Source organism: Narcine bancroftii, chromosome 2 (assembly GCF_036971445.1).
Source record: "Narcine bancroftii isolate sNarBan1 chromosome 2, sNarBan1.hap1, whole genome shotgun sequence".
Classification (NCBI taxonomy): Eukaryota; Metazoa; Chordata; class Chondrichthyes; order Torpediniformes; family Narcinidae; genus Narcine; species Narcine bancroftii.
Genome location: NC_091470.1, coordinates 179,945,912 through 179,965,062, shown reverse-complemented (window position 1 = coordinate 179,965,062; position 19,151 = coordinate 179,945,912). Strand labels below are relative to the sequence as shown.

Sequence of the window (19,151 nt, the reverse complement as noted above, 5' to 3'; positions counted from 1 at the left end):
GACGTGGAGGGGGAGGACGTGGAGGGGGAGGACGTGGAGGGGGAGGACGTGGAGGGGGAGGACGTGGAGGGGGAGGACGTGGAGGGGGAGGACGTGGAGGGGGAGGACGTGGAGGGGGAGGACGTGGAGGGGGAGGACGTGGAGGGGGAGGACGTGGAGGGGGAGGACGTGGAGGGGGAGGACGTGGAGGGGGAGGACGTGGAGGGGGAGGACGTGGAGGGGGAGGACGTGGAGGGGGAGGACGTGGGGGGGGAGGACGTGGGGGGGGAGGACGTGGGGGGGGAGGACGTGGAGGGGGAGGACGTGGAGGGGGAGGACGTGGAGGGGGAGGACGTGGAGGGGGAGGACGTGGAGGGGGAGGACGTGGAGGGGGAGGACGTGGAGGGGGAGGACGTGGAGGGGGAGGACGTGGAGGGGGAGGACGTGGAGGGGGAGGACGTGGAGGGGGAGGACGTGGAGGGGGAGGACGTGGAGGGGGAGGACGTGGAGGGGGAGGACGTGGAGGGGGAGGACGTGGAGGGGGAGGACGTGGAGGGGGAGGACGTGGAGGGGGAGGACGTGGAGGGGGAGGACGTGGAGGGGGAGGACGTGGAGGGGGAGGACGTGGAGGGGGAGGACGTGGAGGGGGAGGACGTGGAGGGGGAGGACGTGGAGGGGGAGGACGTGGAGGGGGAGGACGTGGAGGGGGAGGACGTGGAGGGGGAGGACGTGGAGGGGGAGGACGTGGAGGGGGAGGACGTGGAGGGGGAGGACGTGGAGGGGGAGGACGTGGAGGGGGAGGACGTGGAGGGGGAGGACGTGGAGGGGGAGGACGTGGAGGGGGAGGACGTGGAGGGGGAGGACGTGGAGGGGGAGGACGTGGAGGGGGAGGACGTGGAGGGGGAGGACGTGGAGGGGGAGGACGTGGAGGGGGAGGACGTGGAGGGGGAGGACGTGGAGGGGGAGGACGTGGAGGGGGAGGACGTGGAGGGGGAGGACGTGGAGGGGGAGGACGTGGAGGGGGAGGACGTGGAGGGGGAGGACGTGGAGGGGGAGGACGTGGAGGGGGAGGACGTGGAGGGGGAGGACGTGGAGGGGGAGGACGTGGAGGGGGAGGACGTGGACCTGTCCTCGGGCCTGCGCAAAGGAACTTTTAGGTGGAGTGCAGTGCGCGCAGTACTGGCCCCACCCTTTACACCCATGGTTCGTGTGCCGTGGCCAAGCAAGCTGGGACGTGGCAGCGAGGTCCTTGGGTCGTAGGTTTTATATCGGAGTGGCCTTCTCCTATGCAGGTTTCTTACCCGGGCTGGAGGGGTCTGCCTCCCCTCCTAGGTCGGTCCATACTGCCCGGACCGGGGCCGAGGCCGCCGCAGTTCACCCTGTGCCTGGACTGGGGCCGCCGCCTCCCACTCCCTGCCCGGACCGGGGCCTCCGCCTGCCTCACTCGACCGAGGCCGGGGCCGCCGTCTCCCCCTTGCTCCTGCCCGTATCGGGGCCGCCGCCGTCTACCCTTCGCCCGGACCGGGGCCGGGGCCGGGGCCGCCGTCTCCCCCTTGCTCCTGCCCGTATCGGGGCCGCCGCCGTCTACCCTTCGCCCGGACCGGGGCCGGGGCCGCTGTTGCTCTCCCTGTGCCTGGACTGGGGCCGCCGCCTCCCACTCCCTGTCCGGACCGGGGCCTCCGCCTGCCTCACTCGACCGAGGCCGGGGCCGCTGTCTCCCCCTTTCTCCTGCCCGTATCGTGGCCGCCGCCGTCTACCCTTCGCCCGGACCGGGGCCGGGGCCGCTGCTGCTCTCCCTGTGCCTGGACTGGGGCCGCCGCCTCCCACTCCCTGCCCGGACCGGGCCTCTGCCTGCCTCACTCGACCGAGGCCGGGGCCGCCGTCTCCCCCTTGCTCCTGCCCGTATCGTGGCCGCCGCCGTCTACCCTTCGCCCGGACCGGGGCCGGGGCCGCTGCTGCTCTCCCTGTGCCTGGACTGGGGCCGCCGCCTCCCACTCCCTGCCCGGACCGGGCCTCCGCCTGCCTCACTCGACCGAGGCCGGGGCCGCCGTCTCCCCCTTGCTCCTGCCCGTATCGGGGCCGCCGCCGTCTACCCTTCGCCCGGACCGGGGCCGGGGCCGCTGCTGCTCTCCCTGTGCCTGGACTGGGGCCGCCGCCTCTGTATTAATTCATTACTTACTATGTATTTTTTTTATATCTCTTTGAACTGTATGTGTTTATAAATTATAATAATAATAAAAAGATTGAAAAAGAAAGAAAGGACTCCCCACCCCTCAACTCTCTTAGGAGACCCCAGCCCTGTGTTTACCCCTGAAACATACCCCTCAGGGGAAAGATACAGGCAACGGGCCACTTGTTGCCAGCAAGCTTAAGGTTTCGAGATGGGCTCCAGTCACAAGAGACACAGAAACAGGCCTTCACTCCACCGATTCCTTGCTGGCCACCAGGCCACCCCCCGCACCACCACAGTCTGACACAAATTCCTTTCTCCCTCCTCCATCTCGTCACCTCCTCCTGGAGTTCACTCCTCGCCACGAGCAGCGTGCAGCCGCAAGTCTCTTGGGACTGGTGGGAAGAAAGGGGAGCACCTGGAAGGGAAAGCTCACCCCAGTCATGGAGAAACGAGGGGGTCGGAGTCATGAGGCAACGATCCTCCTCACATCACTGTCCTCGCCACGATCCAAGCGGTGATGATGAGAGATCATCACACGTCAGTCCAAAATGCAAATTCTTGCTTACTGCATAAAATGCATTGTCCCCTATGTACTCGTGTAAAAGTCAATACGGGTACACAATCCTTTATCCGGACATCTAAAATCTGGAAAGCTCCAAAAACCGGCATTTTTTTTCTGGTGCTGGTATAGTGGAGAGAGACAGCTGCGTGACTCAGGCAAGCAAGGGGGGAGAGAGACGGCAGCGCGATTCGGGCGGGCGGGGGGAGAGAGACGGCAGCGGAACTTGGGTGGGCACCAGCATGACTGGAAGGGGGTGAATTCGGCAGCACAATTCAGGTGGGCTTAAATTTGAGGCAGCTGGCATTTGTTCTGAAATCCGGAAAAATCCGAAATTTGGAACACACTGTGCCCCAAGGGTTCCAGATAAAGGATTGTGTTCCTGTACCATGTAAAAAGTTAGCCTCCAATTTTTGGACAAAAAATCCTGGAATTTTGCATGTTTTTTGTGTGAAAGTCTCTCACCCACCGTGGCCCCAGCTACCCGCCCATCAGAACTCCCGACGCATCTACCGCAAACCTTCCACGCGTTACTGGCCACCCGCCCATTGGAGGGTCCTGATACATCTATCATGGACTTCCCTTCCAGCCCAGCCACCCACCCATTGGAGCCCCCAAAGTATTAGAGGAACAAATTTGTAGGGAGATAATGTATATGTGTGAGAATCATAAGGTAGTGATCATGGGAGATTTTAACTTCCCTCACATTGATTGGGATACCCATACAGTTAGAGGGCTGGATGGGCTAGAGTTCGTTAAATGTGTTCAAGGTTGTTTTCTAAATCAATTAGTAGAATAACTGACTCGGGACGGTGTAATACTAGATTTCCTGATAGGGAATGAGCTAGATCAGGTATCGGACATTAATGTTGGAGAACAAATTGGGTCTACTGATCATAACTCTGTTAGTTTTCGGGTAGTTTTAGGGAAGAGCTAGGAGGGGCCTAAAGTTGAGGTTCTGGATTGGAGAAGAGCAAATTTTGAAGGAATAAGAAGAGATTTGGGGAGTATTGAGTGGGACAGGATATTTTCAGGTAAGGATGTAAATGAAAAATGGAGGATATTCAAAAAGGAAATTTTGTGGGTACAGAGTAGATATGTCCCAGTGAGGATCAAAGGAAAGGCTGGAAGTCATAGGGAGGCTTGGTTTTTGAGGAATATTGGAAATTTGGTTAGGAGAAAAAGGGAAGTGTACAAGCGGTATAAAGAGCAGGGAGCTGAGAGTTTGAAGGAGGACTACAAGGAGTGTAGAAGGAATCTTAAGAAAGAAATTAGAAAGGCCAAAAAATGGCACGAAGAGGCTTTGGCAGACAGAGTAAAAATAAATCCGAAGGGTTTCTATAGGTACATTAAAAGTAAAAGATTAGTGAGGGATAAAATTGGACCCCCTGTAGATAGCGAAGGTAGGCTGAGTGAGAAGTCAGAGAAAATGGGGGAAATTTTGAATGATTTCTTTGCCTTGGTATTCACTAGGGAAAAAAAATATTGAACCAGTTGAAGTAAAGGAAAATAGTGGGGAGGTCATGAAGCATATAAGGATAACCGAGGAGGTAGTGATGGCTGTATTGAAAAAGATAAAGGTGGATAAATCTCCGGGACCGGACAAAATATTCCCAAGGACACTCAAGGAGGCTTGTGGACAGATAGTGGGGCCATTAACAGAGATATTTAGGATGTCACTGGTCACGGGGGTAGTGCCAAAGGATTGGAGGGTGGCGTATGTGGTTCCGCTGTTTAAGAAAGGGTCCAAATGTAAACCTGGGAATTATAGGCCCGTGAGTCTGACGTCTGTGGTGGGTAAGTTGATGGAAAGTGTTCTGAGGGATGGTATTTACAAATATTTGGAGGTACAGGGATTGATAGGGAGTAATCAGCATGGTTTTGTCAGGGGTAGATCATGCTTGACCAACCTGATTGAGTTTTTCGAGGGGGGTTACAAAAAAGGTTGATAAAGGGAAAGCTGTGGATGTTGTCTATTTAGACTTTAGTAAAACTTTTGACAAAGTTCCCCACAGGAGGTTAGGAAAAAAGGTGGAGGCATTAGGTATAAATGAGGAGGTAGTGAAATGGATTCAGCAATGGTTGGATGGGAGGTATCAGAGAGCAGTGGTAGAAAATTGTTTGTCCAATTGGAGGCCGGTGACTAGTGGAGTTCCTCAGGGATTGGTCCTGGGTCCACTATTGTTTGTTATATATATTAACGATCTGGAAGTAGGGGTGGAGAATTGGATAAGCAAGTTTGCGGATGATACAAAGATTGGTGGTGTTGTGGACAGTGAAGAAGATTACTGTAGATTAAAGGGTGATTTAGGAAGGCTGGAGGTGTGGGCTGAGAAATGGCTGATGGAATTTAATACAGATAAGTGTGAGGTGTTACATTTTGGAAAGGCAAATCTAAATAGGTCATATGCATTAAATGGTAGGCTATTGAGATGTGCAGAGCAACAAAGGGATTTAGGAGTGATGGTAAATAGTACCCTCAAGTCAAGGCTGATACTCAGGTAGATGGTGTGGTGAAGAAGGCATTTGGAATGTTGGCCTTCATAAATCGGAGTATTGAATTCAAGAGTAGGGAGGTTATGATGAAATTGTACAAGGCATTGGTGAGGCCAAATTTGGAGTACTGTGTACAGTTTTGGTCACCAAATTATAGGAAAGATATAAACAAAATAGAGAGAGTACAGAGAAGGTTCACAAGAATGTTGACAGGATTTCAAGGTTTGAGTTACAGGGAAAGGTTGTGCAGACTAGGGCTTTTTTCTCTGGAGCATAGAAGATTGAGGGGGGACTTGATAGAGGTGTTTAAGATTTTAAAAGGGACAGACAGAGTAAATGTGGATAGGCTTTTTCAATTAAGAGTGGGGGAGATTCAAGCTAAAGGGCATGGTTTAAGATTGAAGGGGGAAAATTATAAGGGGAACATGAGGGGAAATTTCTTTACGCAAAGGGTGGTAGGGATGTGGAATGAGCTTCTGGCAGACGTAGTTGAGGCAGGATCATTGGTTACATTTAAGGAAAGACTGGATAGTTACATGAAGAGGAGAGAACTGGAGGGGTATGGACCGGGTGCTGGTCAGTGGGACTAAGAGGGTGGGAATTTGTTACTGCATGGACTAGTAGGGCCAAACTGGCCTGTTCTGTACTGTAAGTGGTTATATGGTTATCGAACGTAGGCTTGCTCCTTGGCCGCCCACCCCTCAGAACTTGCGACATCTCCGACAAAGCAAATATTTACCGTGGTCAAAAATAGTAACCGTGAAATAGTTGACCCCAAAAATTCAACGTTTAAAATGGTCTACAGAATTCAACATTTACACGAGTATAGACAGTATTTCAATAAAGATACCACACAAGAGAGATGGTAAATAAATCAAAAAGGTTGGACAAGCATTCACAGTAGCATTTAGTGAGATTGCAATAGTGCAGACAGAATGTTGCAGTGATAAATGTTCAACGTGAGCTGTATCAGCCGAAGTGAGAGCCCCTCTCTTCTTTTTGGACTTCCTCCTTCCCGCTGCATTCTCTCTTTCTCCAGGCTGAAGCTCATCATGGAGGCAGAAGCGGAGGCTGAATCCGTGCGTGTAAGTGACGTGCTCTCTCTCCCCCAGCCTCACGCCTTCCTAGTCTGACGGATAAGGAACATCTTGACGGTGGGGGTGGTGGGGGGGGGAAGAAACGGCAGAGAGGGGGCGGCCGGGGTGTGCTTCCAAGCTTCCAACCAGGAGATGATGGAGGAAGATTGTGGGAGGGGAGAGAGGTTGAGTGGGAGAGTCGCACTCTCAGAGCAATCCCCTTGCCTCTGCATGACCTGGTATACTCCGCACTCCCATGTTTCCACGTCCCACTCCCAATTCACCTCACCTTCCCTGGAAAATGCCTTGGTGTATTTGTGCAGCACAAGGTCATAATCAAGAAGGCCCAGTTACCGTGCTGTATGTCTAATTTTTAAAAATAATTTAAAATAAATATACATAAATATTCTGGGATACCGCTCATCGTTTTCATCGCCTGCGGGAAGAAGCTGTTCCTCTGCCAGGCCGTCCTTATTTTGATACTCCTGTACCTCCTTCCTGATGATAGTGGGTCAGGGATCCTGTGTGTGGGATGGAAAGGGTCCTCAACAATCCTTTGAGCCCTATTTGACCAACACACCCAGTAAACGTCGTCAACAGAGGAAAGAGTGACTCCAGTGATATTCTCGGCCAATCTGATCATTTTAAATGTTGTTTACAGCATGTGAGAAGCCCAATTAACCCACAGCCCCATACATTTTAGAGGGCGGAAGAAAACCAGTGGATACGGGGAGAACGTGCAAGCTCCGTGCAGTCAGTGGAGTGACAGACTCTGTACTGATTTCTGGTCCAGTGCTTTGCAGCAACCATCCCACACAATGTTGTGTTCCTGTAAAATGTTGTTGTTGTCCCAGCCCATTTTACTCAGGTATCCACCCCTCTCTCTCTCTGCCCCCATTTCCTGTTGGAGTTTAACGCCCTCCTGCTACTATAAGACAATAAAACATAGCAGGAGGGTGTTGAATCTGCCCCATCATTCAATCAAGAGCTGATCCTCTTTCCCACTCAGCTCAACTGCTCTGCCTTCTCCCCACAATCTTTGATGCCCAGAGGACGTGGGCTCAGGGTAAAAAGGGAGAAGTTTAGGGGGAACCTCTTCATACAGAGAGCGGTGGAACGAGCTGCCAGTTGACGTGCAGAATGCAGGCTTAATTTTGACATTTAAGAACAATTTGGACAGGGATATGGAGGGATATGGTCCCGATGCAAGTCAATGGGAAAAGGCAGAATAACAGTTCGGCATGAACTAGAAGGGCCAAAGGACCTTTTTTTGTGTGGTAGTGTTCTATGCCCATCACATCACTGCTGACCTATTCAAACATCCCTGAAAACCCATTATTCTCTTTCTCTCTCTCTCTTTCTCCTCCTCCCCCCCCCCCCCCCCACCTCTCTCCATGTCCTCTGGCAGTGGTGCCACTCCCCTTAAACCTTTGCCCTCTCGTTTCTGACACCCTGAGCACTTTGGGGAAAACTTGCACATTGTGCTTTCGCCTCTGCGGAAGCAGAAAAAGCGCACCCTCAGGAGGGACTGGCGAGTTGCCGTTAGCTCGTGGGCAGCCACGAGCCGAGGTTCTCCGAGGGGGAGTCAGAGAGCCCCAGGGGCAGTGGGGAGGACGTTGCTGCGATGGGGAGCGCCCATCTGATCTGTCCCTGACTCCGTGATCTGGGTTCTGCTTCCCGCACAGGTGAAAGGAGAGGCAGAGGCCTTCGCGATCCACGCTAAGGCCATAGCTGAGGCCGAACAGATGATCAAGAAGGCAGAGGCATTCAACGAGTACAAGGACGCTGCCATGGTGGATATGATGCTGGACAAGTTGCCCGAGGTGAGTGCTCCAACTGACCCTCTGCAAGACTGGACTCTGGGAAACAGTGCGCAGACACTCCTCTCCGCCCCTGGAGTCACTCCACACAGCTGCTGCTCGCGAAAGTCACCATTTATATCAGGAGTCGCCAGCATAGTTCCCTCAAGATTGGCCATAAGATTGAGCTGATCCATTCTCCTACTGAGCCCCACTGCCCGGTCGTCTCCCTATAACCATTGATGCCCTGGCTAATCATGAACATATTAATCTCTGCCTTAAATACACCCAATGACCCAGCCTCCACAACCGCCCGCGGCAACAAATTCCACAGATTCACTGCCCTCTGGCTGAAGTAATTCATCAGGAAAGAGGTATCGGGGCCACAAGACTCGCACCACCAGGAACAGCTGCTCCCCTCCGCCATCCGACTCCTCAACGACAAACTCAATCAGGGACTCATTTAAGGACTTGGGACTGTTGACATTTCTTTATTTGTTAACATGTGAACATTGAGTACTTTTTTTTTGCGCTACCAATCTGTGGTAATTCTGCCGCGCCCGCAGGAAAAAGAATCTCAGGGTTGTGTGTGATGTCGTGTATGTTCTCTGACAATAAATCCGAAATGAGATGACAATAAACTTGACAAAACTGCTCACAATTTTCCAAGTGAGGTTTCACTTTTAGGTGCCTAAAAAGCCTCAACAACACATCCCTGCTCTCGTTTTCTATTCGTCCTGAAATGAACGCCAGCATTACATTTGCCTTCACTATCGACTCAATATGTAAGTTTAGCCTCAGGCTGTCCTGCACGAGGATTCCCAGGTTCCTTGACATCTGGGCATATTAATTTTCTCCCCATTTAAAAAAAAAATAGGCTGCCAATTTACATTTTCTACCAAAGTGCGCGACCGTACACTTTCGGACATTATATTTCATTTGCCGCTTCTCTGCCCACGCTCCTGATCTGCCCTTCTGCAGCCTCCCTGTTTCCTCAATCCGGTCTGCTCCTTCGCCTCCCTTCATATCATCTGCAGACTTGGCCACAAAGCCGTCCATTCCACCATCCAAATTAATATACAACACAGAGAAGCGGCCCCAACACCCACCCCCTGGGCGTCACCACGAGCAAATGGTAGCCAATCAGATTATGATCCCTATCGTCCATCTCTCTGCTTCCAACCAATCAGCCAATGCTCTACCCACGTTACTATGTTTCATGTTATATCATTGGCTCTTGATAACTAGCCTCATCTGAAGCACCTTTTCAAAAGCTTTCTGAAAATTCAAATACTCAACGTCCACGGCATCTCCTTTATCGAGCCTGCCTGTTGCTTCAAAGAAGAAGACATGATTAAACCCTGCCTCGATTCCCCCTACTCGATTTCCCCGACTCGATTTCCCCCACCACTAACTTGATTGGTTGGAATGAGACTTACCCAGGGCACAGAATAGGACCAGTGGTCATAGGATCCCGCCAGTCCAGCCCACCTTGAGCCGAGGGTGCTTCCCGGTGACTGCTGCAGGCGGTCGATGGGTGCGGAGTGGGCTGTCCTCACTTGCCCTGCATTTCCTCCAGGTGGCGGCCGAGATCAGCCAGCCCTTCTCCAAGGTCAGGAAGATCACCATGGTCAGCAGCGGCAACGGGGACGTGGGAGCCTCCAAGATGAGTGGTGAGGTTCTCGACATCATGACTAAGCTGCCCGAGACCATCGAGAGACTGACCGGAGTGAACATCTCACAGGTGAGTAACCTGGGAATGACTGGACGTAGCACCACTGCGTTGGGCAGTGGGGGTTGTACTCTTACCTGTGTGGGTCAGTGGGCCTTGCACTGTCCTCCCCTGGGTGGGGCAGGGGTTTTGTTCTCTTCACCCCCCCCCACTGCATAAGACATTGGGGTTTTTACTCTTCCCCCTTGCTGGGTGAGGTACTGGGTCTTGTACTGTTCCCCTGGATGGGTTAGTGGGTCACATACTGCCCTCTTCCCACTCTGGTGAGGCAGTGGTCATACACACTCCTTTAACCTCATCCATCCTGGTGTATGAGGAGTCGGGGTGAAGTAAGACTGTACAGGCTGGAACTTAGAAGAATGGGGAGTGGGGGGGGGGATCTTATAGAAACATATAAAATTATGAAGGGCACAGATAAGATAAAAGTTGGTAAATTGTTTCCATTGGTGGGGGAGATTAGAACTAGGGGCCTCAAGTTTCAGGGTAGTAGATTTAGGTCAGAGATGAGGGGGAATTGCTTTTCCAGGGGTGGGGGAGGGGGGTTGTGAATCTGTGGAATTCGCTGCCCGTTGAAGCAGTTGAGGTGACGTCAGTAAATAGATTTAAGCCCAGGTTGGATAGATTTTTATGTTGTGGAAGGATTAAGGGATATGGGGAAAAGGCAGGTGGGTGGAGAGGAGCAGATAAGCCACGATCACTTTGAATGGCAGAGCAGGCCTCAACGGTCCAGATGGCCAACTCCTGATCCTATTTCTCATGTTCTCATAAGACTGTTGGTAATTTATTCCCAGTACCTTGTACCGAGATCATTTGGGTGCTAAGAGGTGAACCAACCATTTTTAAAAGTTAGATGGCAGAAGGTTTCTATAAATTGACTCGAAGTTGCTTGAGCCCGAATGACAGCAGCATGGATCTTAATACTGGAAAGAACATGGCTGCTCCTCAGACAGGAGGGAGAGGCTCGAAGGAAGGGTTGGAGCAACTCAGCAGGTCAAACAGTGTACTTTATACAGAAAAACCCCTGGTATCCGGGATTCAAGCCACCGATGGCCTCAAGCTACTGGCAAAAAATAGAGGAAAATAAATAGAAGAAATTAAAATAAATAAGAATAGGTTTAAAAAAAGTTTAATTTTAAAATTGTAAAAGTAAATGTTCTCTGAAGTAGCGCATAAACCTTTGGTGAGGATGGGAGCAAATATTCAGACAGCAGAGGGCCTCGGTCGGGCTTTGCTCGTAGCAGCTGTTTGAATAAAGTTATGCTTCAATAAAATGGCGTCACCCAGGATGAAGAGGTGGTTGATGCCGCTCGCCGGGTAGGGTGACTCTTAAAGTATCTCCATATCCCTGCTTAGTAAGAGTCGCCTCAGTCAAACTTGGGGGGGGGGGGCTAATTATCTGTAACTTTATTGTTTGTCTTTCGGGCGGCTTCGTGGAGGGGATGAAACCTGCAGATGCAGCAACGGTTAAACGTTTTCAAAGAATGTGACTGAAAATAAAGTAAAATGCTTAAAGGTTCATGCAAGTGAAGTTTGTTCAGGGTAAGTATAGAATTTTGTCTTAATTATTCTTAATACAGGTGTATTAGTTAGGCATTGTAAGAGTAAGTCCCAAGCAACCGGAGAATACACTTATCTGGCATCAACCCAACCCCATAGGTGCCGGATACCAGGGGTTTTATTGTATAGCAAAGATAAAGGTACATAACCAACATTTCAGGCTCGAGCCCTTCAACAAGATATGAGCAAAATGTAGCCAGGCGCCTGAACAAGACTCTGTGTAAAACTCTGCCTGTTCTCTTCTGCTTGTGCAGGGATCCATGAGACCTGTGCGGATGTCGTGAGTCGGTGGGGAATTGACGACGAGGATCGATGGAACAAGAATTACGTGACCGAGCGATTGCTGGAGTTACCTTCCCACGTGCATTAACCCTTGTGCCATTGTCTTGTCTGCATGTCTTCCTCGCGTAGCACTACTCCCCCCACTACCCCGTCACCATTGTCACGTCAGTGAATCAATCAACAAAAAAGGACGCACCCATTCCGTAGTCCACCAGAAACAGGAGCAGGGCTTAGCCAGTCACCATATGGTTAGCAGCATAGCTGATCTGAAATTCCCTCCAAAATCCTGTCCCCAATAACCCTGACTGCAAAGATTTGTCTCCCAGTATGCTTAACGATTCAGCTCAAAGCCTTGCAAGATGGACAATTCTATTGAAAAATCTGTTTTGAAAAAACCTTCAGATGCTTAAAAAAATAATCCAAGGTAAAGGTTAATAATGCAGGTGTGAACTCCTTGTCGGAACCGGGAAGAAAGCATATTAGTATGTGGCTGCAGGGGTTGGGGGAAAGGATGGATTCGGCAAGGCGATATCTCTGGTACAGTGCGGCTAGGGTTGTCAGAGCACTAAGCTGTAAAATGAGCTCATGATTGGGGGAGTTGAATGTAGAGGGTGGGGGGGGGGAAGCATCGCCCTCTATTCATAAACCAAAGGCAGTCTACCAGATGATCTTGTTTACAACTTATCTCCGAGACAATCATGGCCTCACCCTTTTAAAAATATTCCCCTTGACCTACCCCACTCTCACCACAGCTGGCTTTCTTCCAACTCTGACAAATGTCTCTCTTTCTGAAGATGAGCCTTAGAATTTTGGTTTTATTGGGAAATGCGCAGAATCCCATCTCGTGCTCTCTTTGCCTGTGCCATAAACAGACTATGCCATAGTCTAAAACGTTCTGGCCTCCCTTAGCCAGAGAAACATGCTCTGGTGTCTGCCCTGTTGAGTTGTATGTTTCACTAAGATCACTTAATTGTTCTGTACTCCTGTGGATTCAGGCCGAATCGGCTCATGAAGCCTCTTCATCCCTAGGATCAGCCTAGGGAATCGTCTCAGAAGTGCCTCCGATGCAAATGTATCCGACCACAACCAAGGAACCCCAGGTGTACACGGTATCCAGGTGTGGTCTCACCAATGAAGCTTTGCCCCTCCTTTGATACTTCACCCATCCAGTTCTGTAGGTCACTGTTGTATAGTTCTTAAATCTGGAGCTTAGTGTGAAAGGTCAGCTCTGTTCGAGCCGCAGTATTGTCGCAAGTTCCCAGGAATCGTAACAGGAATCAAACCATGGCGAGGAGCGGGAGCTGAGTTTGGGAGAGGCCTGTGCTTAGGGCCCACCAACAAAGTGGAGGGAAGACAGGAAGTTCAACGGAGAGCAGCTTGAATTGAACGTCAGGTTTTGAAAAGAGAATCGTCGGGCTGCGGGTAACGTGGTGCAAGCAGGTCCTGGATATTCCGCCTGTCCAGAGAACGTGCAGGGTTCTTCTCCGAATATTGGTCACGGCAGGTGAAATCATTCCCCCTGTTTTAACTGGCCCTCCCTTTGTGCTGCTGTTACTTGAGGCCATCTCCCCCCTTCTCATTGATGCTCCCTGAACATAGAATGGTGCAATCCAGGCCCTTCAGCCCAATGATCTATCTCTTCTCTTACTCGCACCCTATTTTGCTTTACATCCATGTGACTGTCTAAGAGTCTTTTGAATGTCCTTTATTGTACCACCTCTCCCACTATTAAGGTGGACCTGAGGTCGGATGAAAGCAAACACAAACTCAGCTGCAAAAACAAACATTTAATCACTTTGCAAAGCGTGAGAACTCTTAGAGCAAGAAGCACTGCCGCCAGTAGCTAACCTACTGCAAAGGAGTCTACCCTGGCTTACAATATCACTTTAGTGATCTTCTAACCTCTAGTTTCTAGAACATTAAAACAGACTGCTCCAAGTAAGTCCATATCCCTTGAAATGCCCTTGGGATCTGTTAGTTAGTCTCACACTGTCCTACCAAATAAGGAGTTTCTTCTCTGCTCCCAAGCCCAAAAAACGCACAGAGATCAGAGCAATCCATGACAGTGTTGTTAGAAGTGCCTATCTTTTCTGACGTTCATACTCCTCCGTAGGAATGGCTGGTTGCCTGTTAAAACATGGCAGAGAGACTTGGTCACTCTGCATCCATTGGCAGCGAATGGCCCTTTGTCAGGTTTCTCCGGCACGTTTGCGAACTGCACTGCAGCCACAGCATCTGCAGACTTCGCTACTTTAACTCCCTCTCCTTATATCTGCCCGGTTTTACAGGACCTGGTCTCTGGGTACTTCCTTGACCCCATCTCATCAAATTCCCCCTGGCCAGTTCCAGTCAGACTTTGAGGAACAGATACAAATTTTTAAAGTCGGATCTGGTGTCAACGCTGCCCTCTGCTCAGGTCTTGTTTGTCCTGTTTCCTTCTGGCCTGATCCTTTGTGATGGCGTTTTCCCATCTGTTCTGAGTGATTGATGTGACTACCAAAATATACAATAGTATAATATATCAGTAAATGTAAACATAATCTCTTTCTGTTTGTCAGACCTTGAATTCAATAGATTATCTTGCACCTTATATCAAATATATGTGTATTCCTAATAAATCCAGGGCTGCACTGTCAGTGTAAAACTGTTCCAGTGGCCAGGGCTCGAGCCCAGCGTTGCCAGTCAGAACTTTGTTCTCCCAGTGTCCTCCCACCCTTCCAAACATGGGGGCTTGTAGATCAATTGGGCCAATTCTTTTCTGCCATTAATTGTACCATCACCTCAACACCGTCTTTCACAACCCCCAAATCCTCAACCCAATCCATTGATGGAGAGGTTGGTAACCAGAGAACAGCCGGATGCGAGACTGTGGCAGGAAATAAACTGGAGGAACTCAGCAGCACCTGTGATGGGGAAAGAGCCATAAAACATTACAGGGCAGAAAACAGGCTCTTTTGGTCTGTGCTGATCTATTATTCTGCCTAGTTCCATTGACCTCTATCGGTCCATGTGCCTGTCCAAAATTTTCTTATAAGTTAAAATTGAGCCCATATTCACCACTTCAGCTGGCAGCTCGTTCCACACTCCCACCGCTCCTCTCTGAGGAAGTTCCCCCTAGACTTTTCCCTTTAATCTACGTCCTCTGGTTTGTATCTCACCATACTCTCAGTGGAAAAGCTGACTTAACATTTACTCACCCCCTTCAAAACCTCCCCTCATTCTCCTCCGCTCTAGGGAATAAAGTCCTAACCTGTTTAACTCTTCCCTGTCACAAGTCCAGCAAGATCCTCCTAAATCTCTGCACTTTCAATTTTATTGATCTCTTCCTTGTAGTTTGGTGATCAAATTTGGCCTCATACAACTTTACCATAGCATCCCAACTCCTGGACTCAATATTTGATTTGTGAAGGCCAATGTGCCAAAAGCTCTCTCCAACTCTATCCACCTGTGACGCCACTTTCAGGGAATGATGTGTCTGCATTCCCAGGTCCCTCTGTTCTGCCACACTCCTCTCTGCCCGAGCATTTAATGTACATTTCCTACCTTAGTCAGTCCTTCCAAAATGCTGCATCTTGCACTTGCCTGCATTAAATTCCACCTTCCAATTTGCAACCAATTTTTCCAGCTGGCCCAGATCCCTCTGCAACCTTCCTCGCAGCCCACGGCACCTCCAGTCTTTTTGCTGCTGATCTCTCTGGGTGAAGCGCTATCTTGGGATTTGAGGGGCTGGTACCCAGGGCCCAGCCCCCTCTTTTGTTCAGTGACACATGGGACCCCAGACCCACTGAGCTTCAGTGCGGCCCTCGGTACATCCTGCAGCCTGGAATGTGCCAGTGGCCAGCATTGTGCACAAGACACGTCGTTGCAACTCGTCTGTAAGGGTAGTCAACAAGGAACAGGTAACGAGTGAAATTGCGCCTTCTGGCGTGAACTGATGCAATGAAAAGCTTTTGCTTTGCATGTTATACAGCACGAAGTGCAATAACGATAAAACCGTGGAGGGAATTTTTAAACATTCAGCCCAATTACACCCAATTGACCTACAACCCCTGGTACATTTCAAACAGTTGGCGGTGGTGGGGGGGGGGGTGTGAAATGGAGGCCCTGAGGAATAGACATGGAGAGAACACAAATTCCTCAACTGGGTTCAACCCCGTGTTGCTGGCGCTGTCATCACGTGCTAACTGGGCTGTCCTGTGTGACTTGTTTACATTTTGATGTACAGCACGGTCACAGGCTCTCCCACAAGCCCATGCCACCCAGTCACACCCGATTGACTGACAACCCCAGTACGTTTTGGAAAGTGGGAGGAAACGCATGGGGAGAACATAAAAACCCCTTATGGACAGTGCAGAATTCGCACCCTGGTGGCTGGCGTTAACCATGTTGGAACAATAAGTCAACTAGATATAGAGAATAATGCAAAACTGTGGTATAATGTTACACAGAGAAAGTGCAGGGCATTGATAAAATAGTATTAAAAACCATAGAGGAATCATTTTGCCATTGTGGGGTCCATTTAAGAGTCTGATTACAGAAGGAAAGAAACTCCTTGAATCTGGTGATGTACTTCGAAGCTCTCCTACCTGATGGGGGTGGGATGAGGAGGGGGAGAGTGTGACCGTGGTGGTGCGGGTGGCTTCCCCAAGGAAGCAACAGGAGGGGGGTGGGCACATGTGATGCCCTGAGCTACATTCACCAGCTAATTTACCTTCGAAGCTGCGACGTCCACTGTTGGTTTCCATGTCTCCTGGGCTACCTGCCAATTGGTAGACATTGAAATCTACCTCCCCCTTAACAACAATCCCAAGGAATTTCTCAAGGAAGCTGGTAGGTGTGGACATTTTCGGAGGGGGGTGGAGGTGGGCTAATGAACTGGTGGATGATGGTAAGTGAAGAACTTGGGTGTCAGTTCAATGGCCCTTCATGATAGGCCTCAGGGCTGTGTGCTCAGTCCACTCGTGTTCACGCTACTGACCCCTGGCTGCATCACCAGATCCAGTTCCAAGAGTCGTTGAGTTTGCAGGAGACATGACTGTCATCGGCAATCCCGAGGAGTCACGCTGCAGAGAAGAGGTGGAAAATCTCCTGAAATGGTGTGAAAGGAACAGCCCAAGTCTCAACGTGGACAAGACCAAGGAGATAATTGGCTACACATCAACAACTTGAGTGGGGAGGAGTCACATGATGGAGTAGTGGCCGGTCGGGGAACTCCAGCCCTCTCCGGAAAAGTTTAAAAAAAAAACAGAAAACGCAAAAGCACAAACACGAAAATTAAAATAAAGTGAAAGTAAAGGTGGAAAGAAAATGGCAACGAAGAAAGAAAAGTCGAAAGCAACGGGAAGAAGAGAAGAAGAAAAGACATCGGAAGAAGAAGGTGAAGGCCTTACCTGTCCGAGGAGGCCCGCTGTGGAGAGAGAAGCCCGCTCCCTCAGGTCAGTCAAAGTCCCGAGCTCGGGACTACAAAAATGGCTCGCAGAGCCAAGCAAAAGTGCACAACCGCGCATGCGCAAGACGAGAAAAACACTGATGGGAGGGGGGACCAGCTGAGGAGTCAATCTCCACAGCTGAGAATGACAGCCACAGCACAACAACAAGAGGAAAACACAGAAAATAACGAGAGCAAGAAAGAAGAGAGTAAAAGGAAATCAAAGAAACAACAGATGACCAACCCAGAGGAAGAAGAAGAGGAAGAACACAGAGAAATGGAAGAAGAAGGGAAGGGCAAGTACATGGATATATTTTTTAAAGCATACATGGAATCAATAAAAGAATGGCAATCACAAGAATTTAGTGAAATAAAAAAGAAGAGTAAAAAGTACAGAAGAAAAAATGAACAGATTAGAGATGGTCATGTCAGATATAGGAAAAAGAGTGGACAAGGTGGAAGAACGAGAAACAGCCATAGAAATGGAAGTAGATGATTTTAAAAAGAAATTAGAAGAATCTAATAAAAAAGTTAGAGACACAAGAGCTGTTAGCTCAGAAGATAGATATATTGTAAAATTATAATAGAAGAAACAATATAAAGATAGTGGGCCTTAAGGAAGATGAAGAAGGCAAGAATATGAGAGAATTTATAAAAGATTGGATCCCCAGGGTCCTAGGAAGACCAGAATTACAGGAAGAAATGGAAATAGAAAGGGCACACAGAACATTAGCCCCTAAACCACAACCACAACAAAAACCAAGATCCATTTTAGTAAAATTCCTAAGATATACAACAAGAGAAAATATATTGGAGAAAGCAATGAAGAAAATAAGAGAAGACAAAAAGCCACTGGAATACAAAGGTCAAAAACATTTTTTCTATCCAAATATAAGTTTTGAACTCCTGAAGAAGAGGAAGGAGTTTAATACAGCAAAAGCGATCCTATGGAAAAAAGGATATAAATTTATGCTAAAGTACCCAGCGGTACTTAAAATAGTTATTCCAGGGCAGCAAAACAGACTATTCTCAGATCCGGAGGAAGCACGAAAATTTGCAGAACAACTACAAAACAGACAGAGAGATGAAGACATGTAACGAGAGCAAAAATGACCACGAACTATATGTATGTGTGTTGTGTATATGGGTGTATATATATATATATGTATGTGTGTGTGTGTGTATGTATATATGTGCGTATATGTGTGTATGTGTATTTAAAAGAAAATATATAGAGTATAAATAAGAATTAATAAGGGAAAGTAAGGGAAGAGAGGAAGTAAGGAGGGAATTAAGAGAGTGACCTTTGTTATATATGAAGATTAAAATCTTTTCTGGGGGGGCTGGGTGGGGAAGAATTACGGTCACTGCAAAATCAGTTGACATTTGCGAGTGATTTCGCAAATCCAAATGGAGAGGGGAGATATGGTTGCCGACAAGGGACAAAAGGCAACTCAGGAAGGGGAGGGGATAATGGGGTTAAAGGATTTTTAGATAGGAGAGTAATGGAAATATTTTATGTTTTAAAAATGTTGTCTTATAATGTGCTTAAAAAAAACAGAAATGAATAAGAAGGAAAGGTAATGATGAGGAAACGGAAAGGAAAGATAAACAAAGTATAAGATGGCTATGTTGAATTATATGACTTTAAATATTAATGGAATACATAACCAAATCAAAAGGAAGAAACTGTTAAATTTATTGAAAAAAGAAAAAAATTGATATAGCATTCATACAAGAGACACACTTAACTGAAGTGGAACACAAGAAATTAAAGAGAGATTGGATAGTGTCATGATAATGAATATGCATGAGATGTATTCACCTGACCGGAAGTCAGATGGTATGAGAGAGAGAAGAGCGCGAAATGGAGGAACAATGAAAACTGGAGAATAAAGACACGGAGATACTTAACTGGTAAAACCTGCAGTAGTAGTGTTATTAACTTCACATTTTGGGCCACAAATGTGACAGATAGGACATGTGACAGCAGAATCATATAATTCAAAAGCTAGAGGAGTAGCTATATTAATCAGTAAAAATGTACCAATCAAAATAGAAGAGGAAATA

At 48.9% G+C, this 19,151-nt stretch overlaps 1 protein-coding gene across 2 annotated transcripts in view; it reads left to right on the top strand.

Moving 5' to 3' along the window:
- Positions 1 to 14,197, top strand: part of LOC138754698 (flotillin-1-like) — a 56,151-nt gene extending 41,954 nt beyond the window's left edge. For both annotated transcript variants that reach the window (XM_069919401.1, XM_069919400.1), the window contains 4 exons: positions 6,247 to 6,292; positions 7,969 to 8,106; positions 9,662 to 9,826; positions 11,626 to 14,197. In XM_069919401.1, coding sequence (XP_069775502.1) covers positions 6,247 to 6,292; positions 7,969 to 8,106; positions 9,662 to 9,826; positions 11,626 to 11,655 — 379 coding nt within the window. In that variant the 3' untranslated portion in view covers positions 11,656 to 14,197. The remainder of the gene's footprint in view (positions 1 to 6,246; positions 6,293 to 7,968; positions 8,107 to 9,661; positions 9,827 to 11,625) is intronic.
- The last annotated feature ends 4,954 nt before the right edge of the window (positions 14,198 to 19,151 follow it).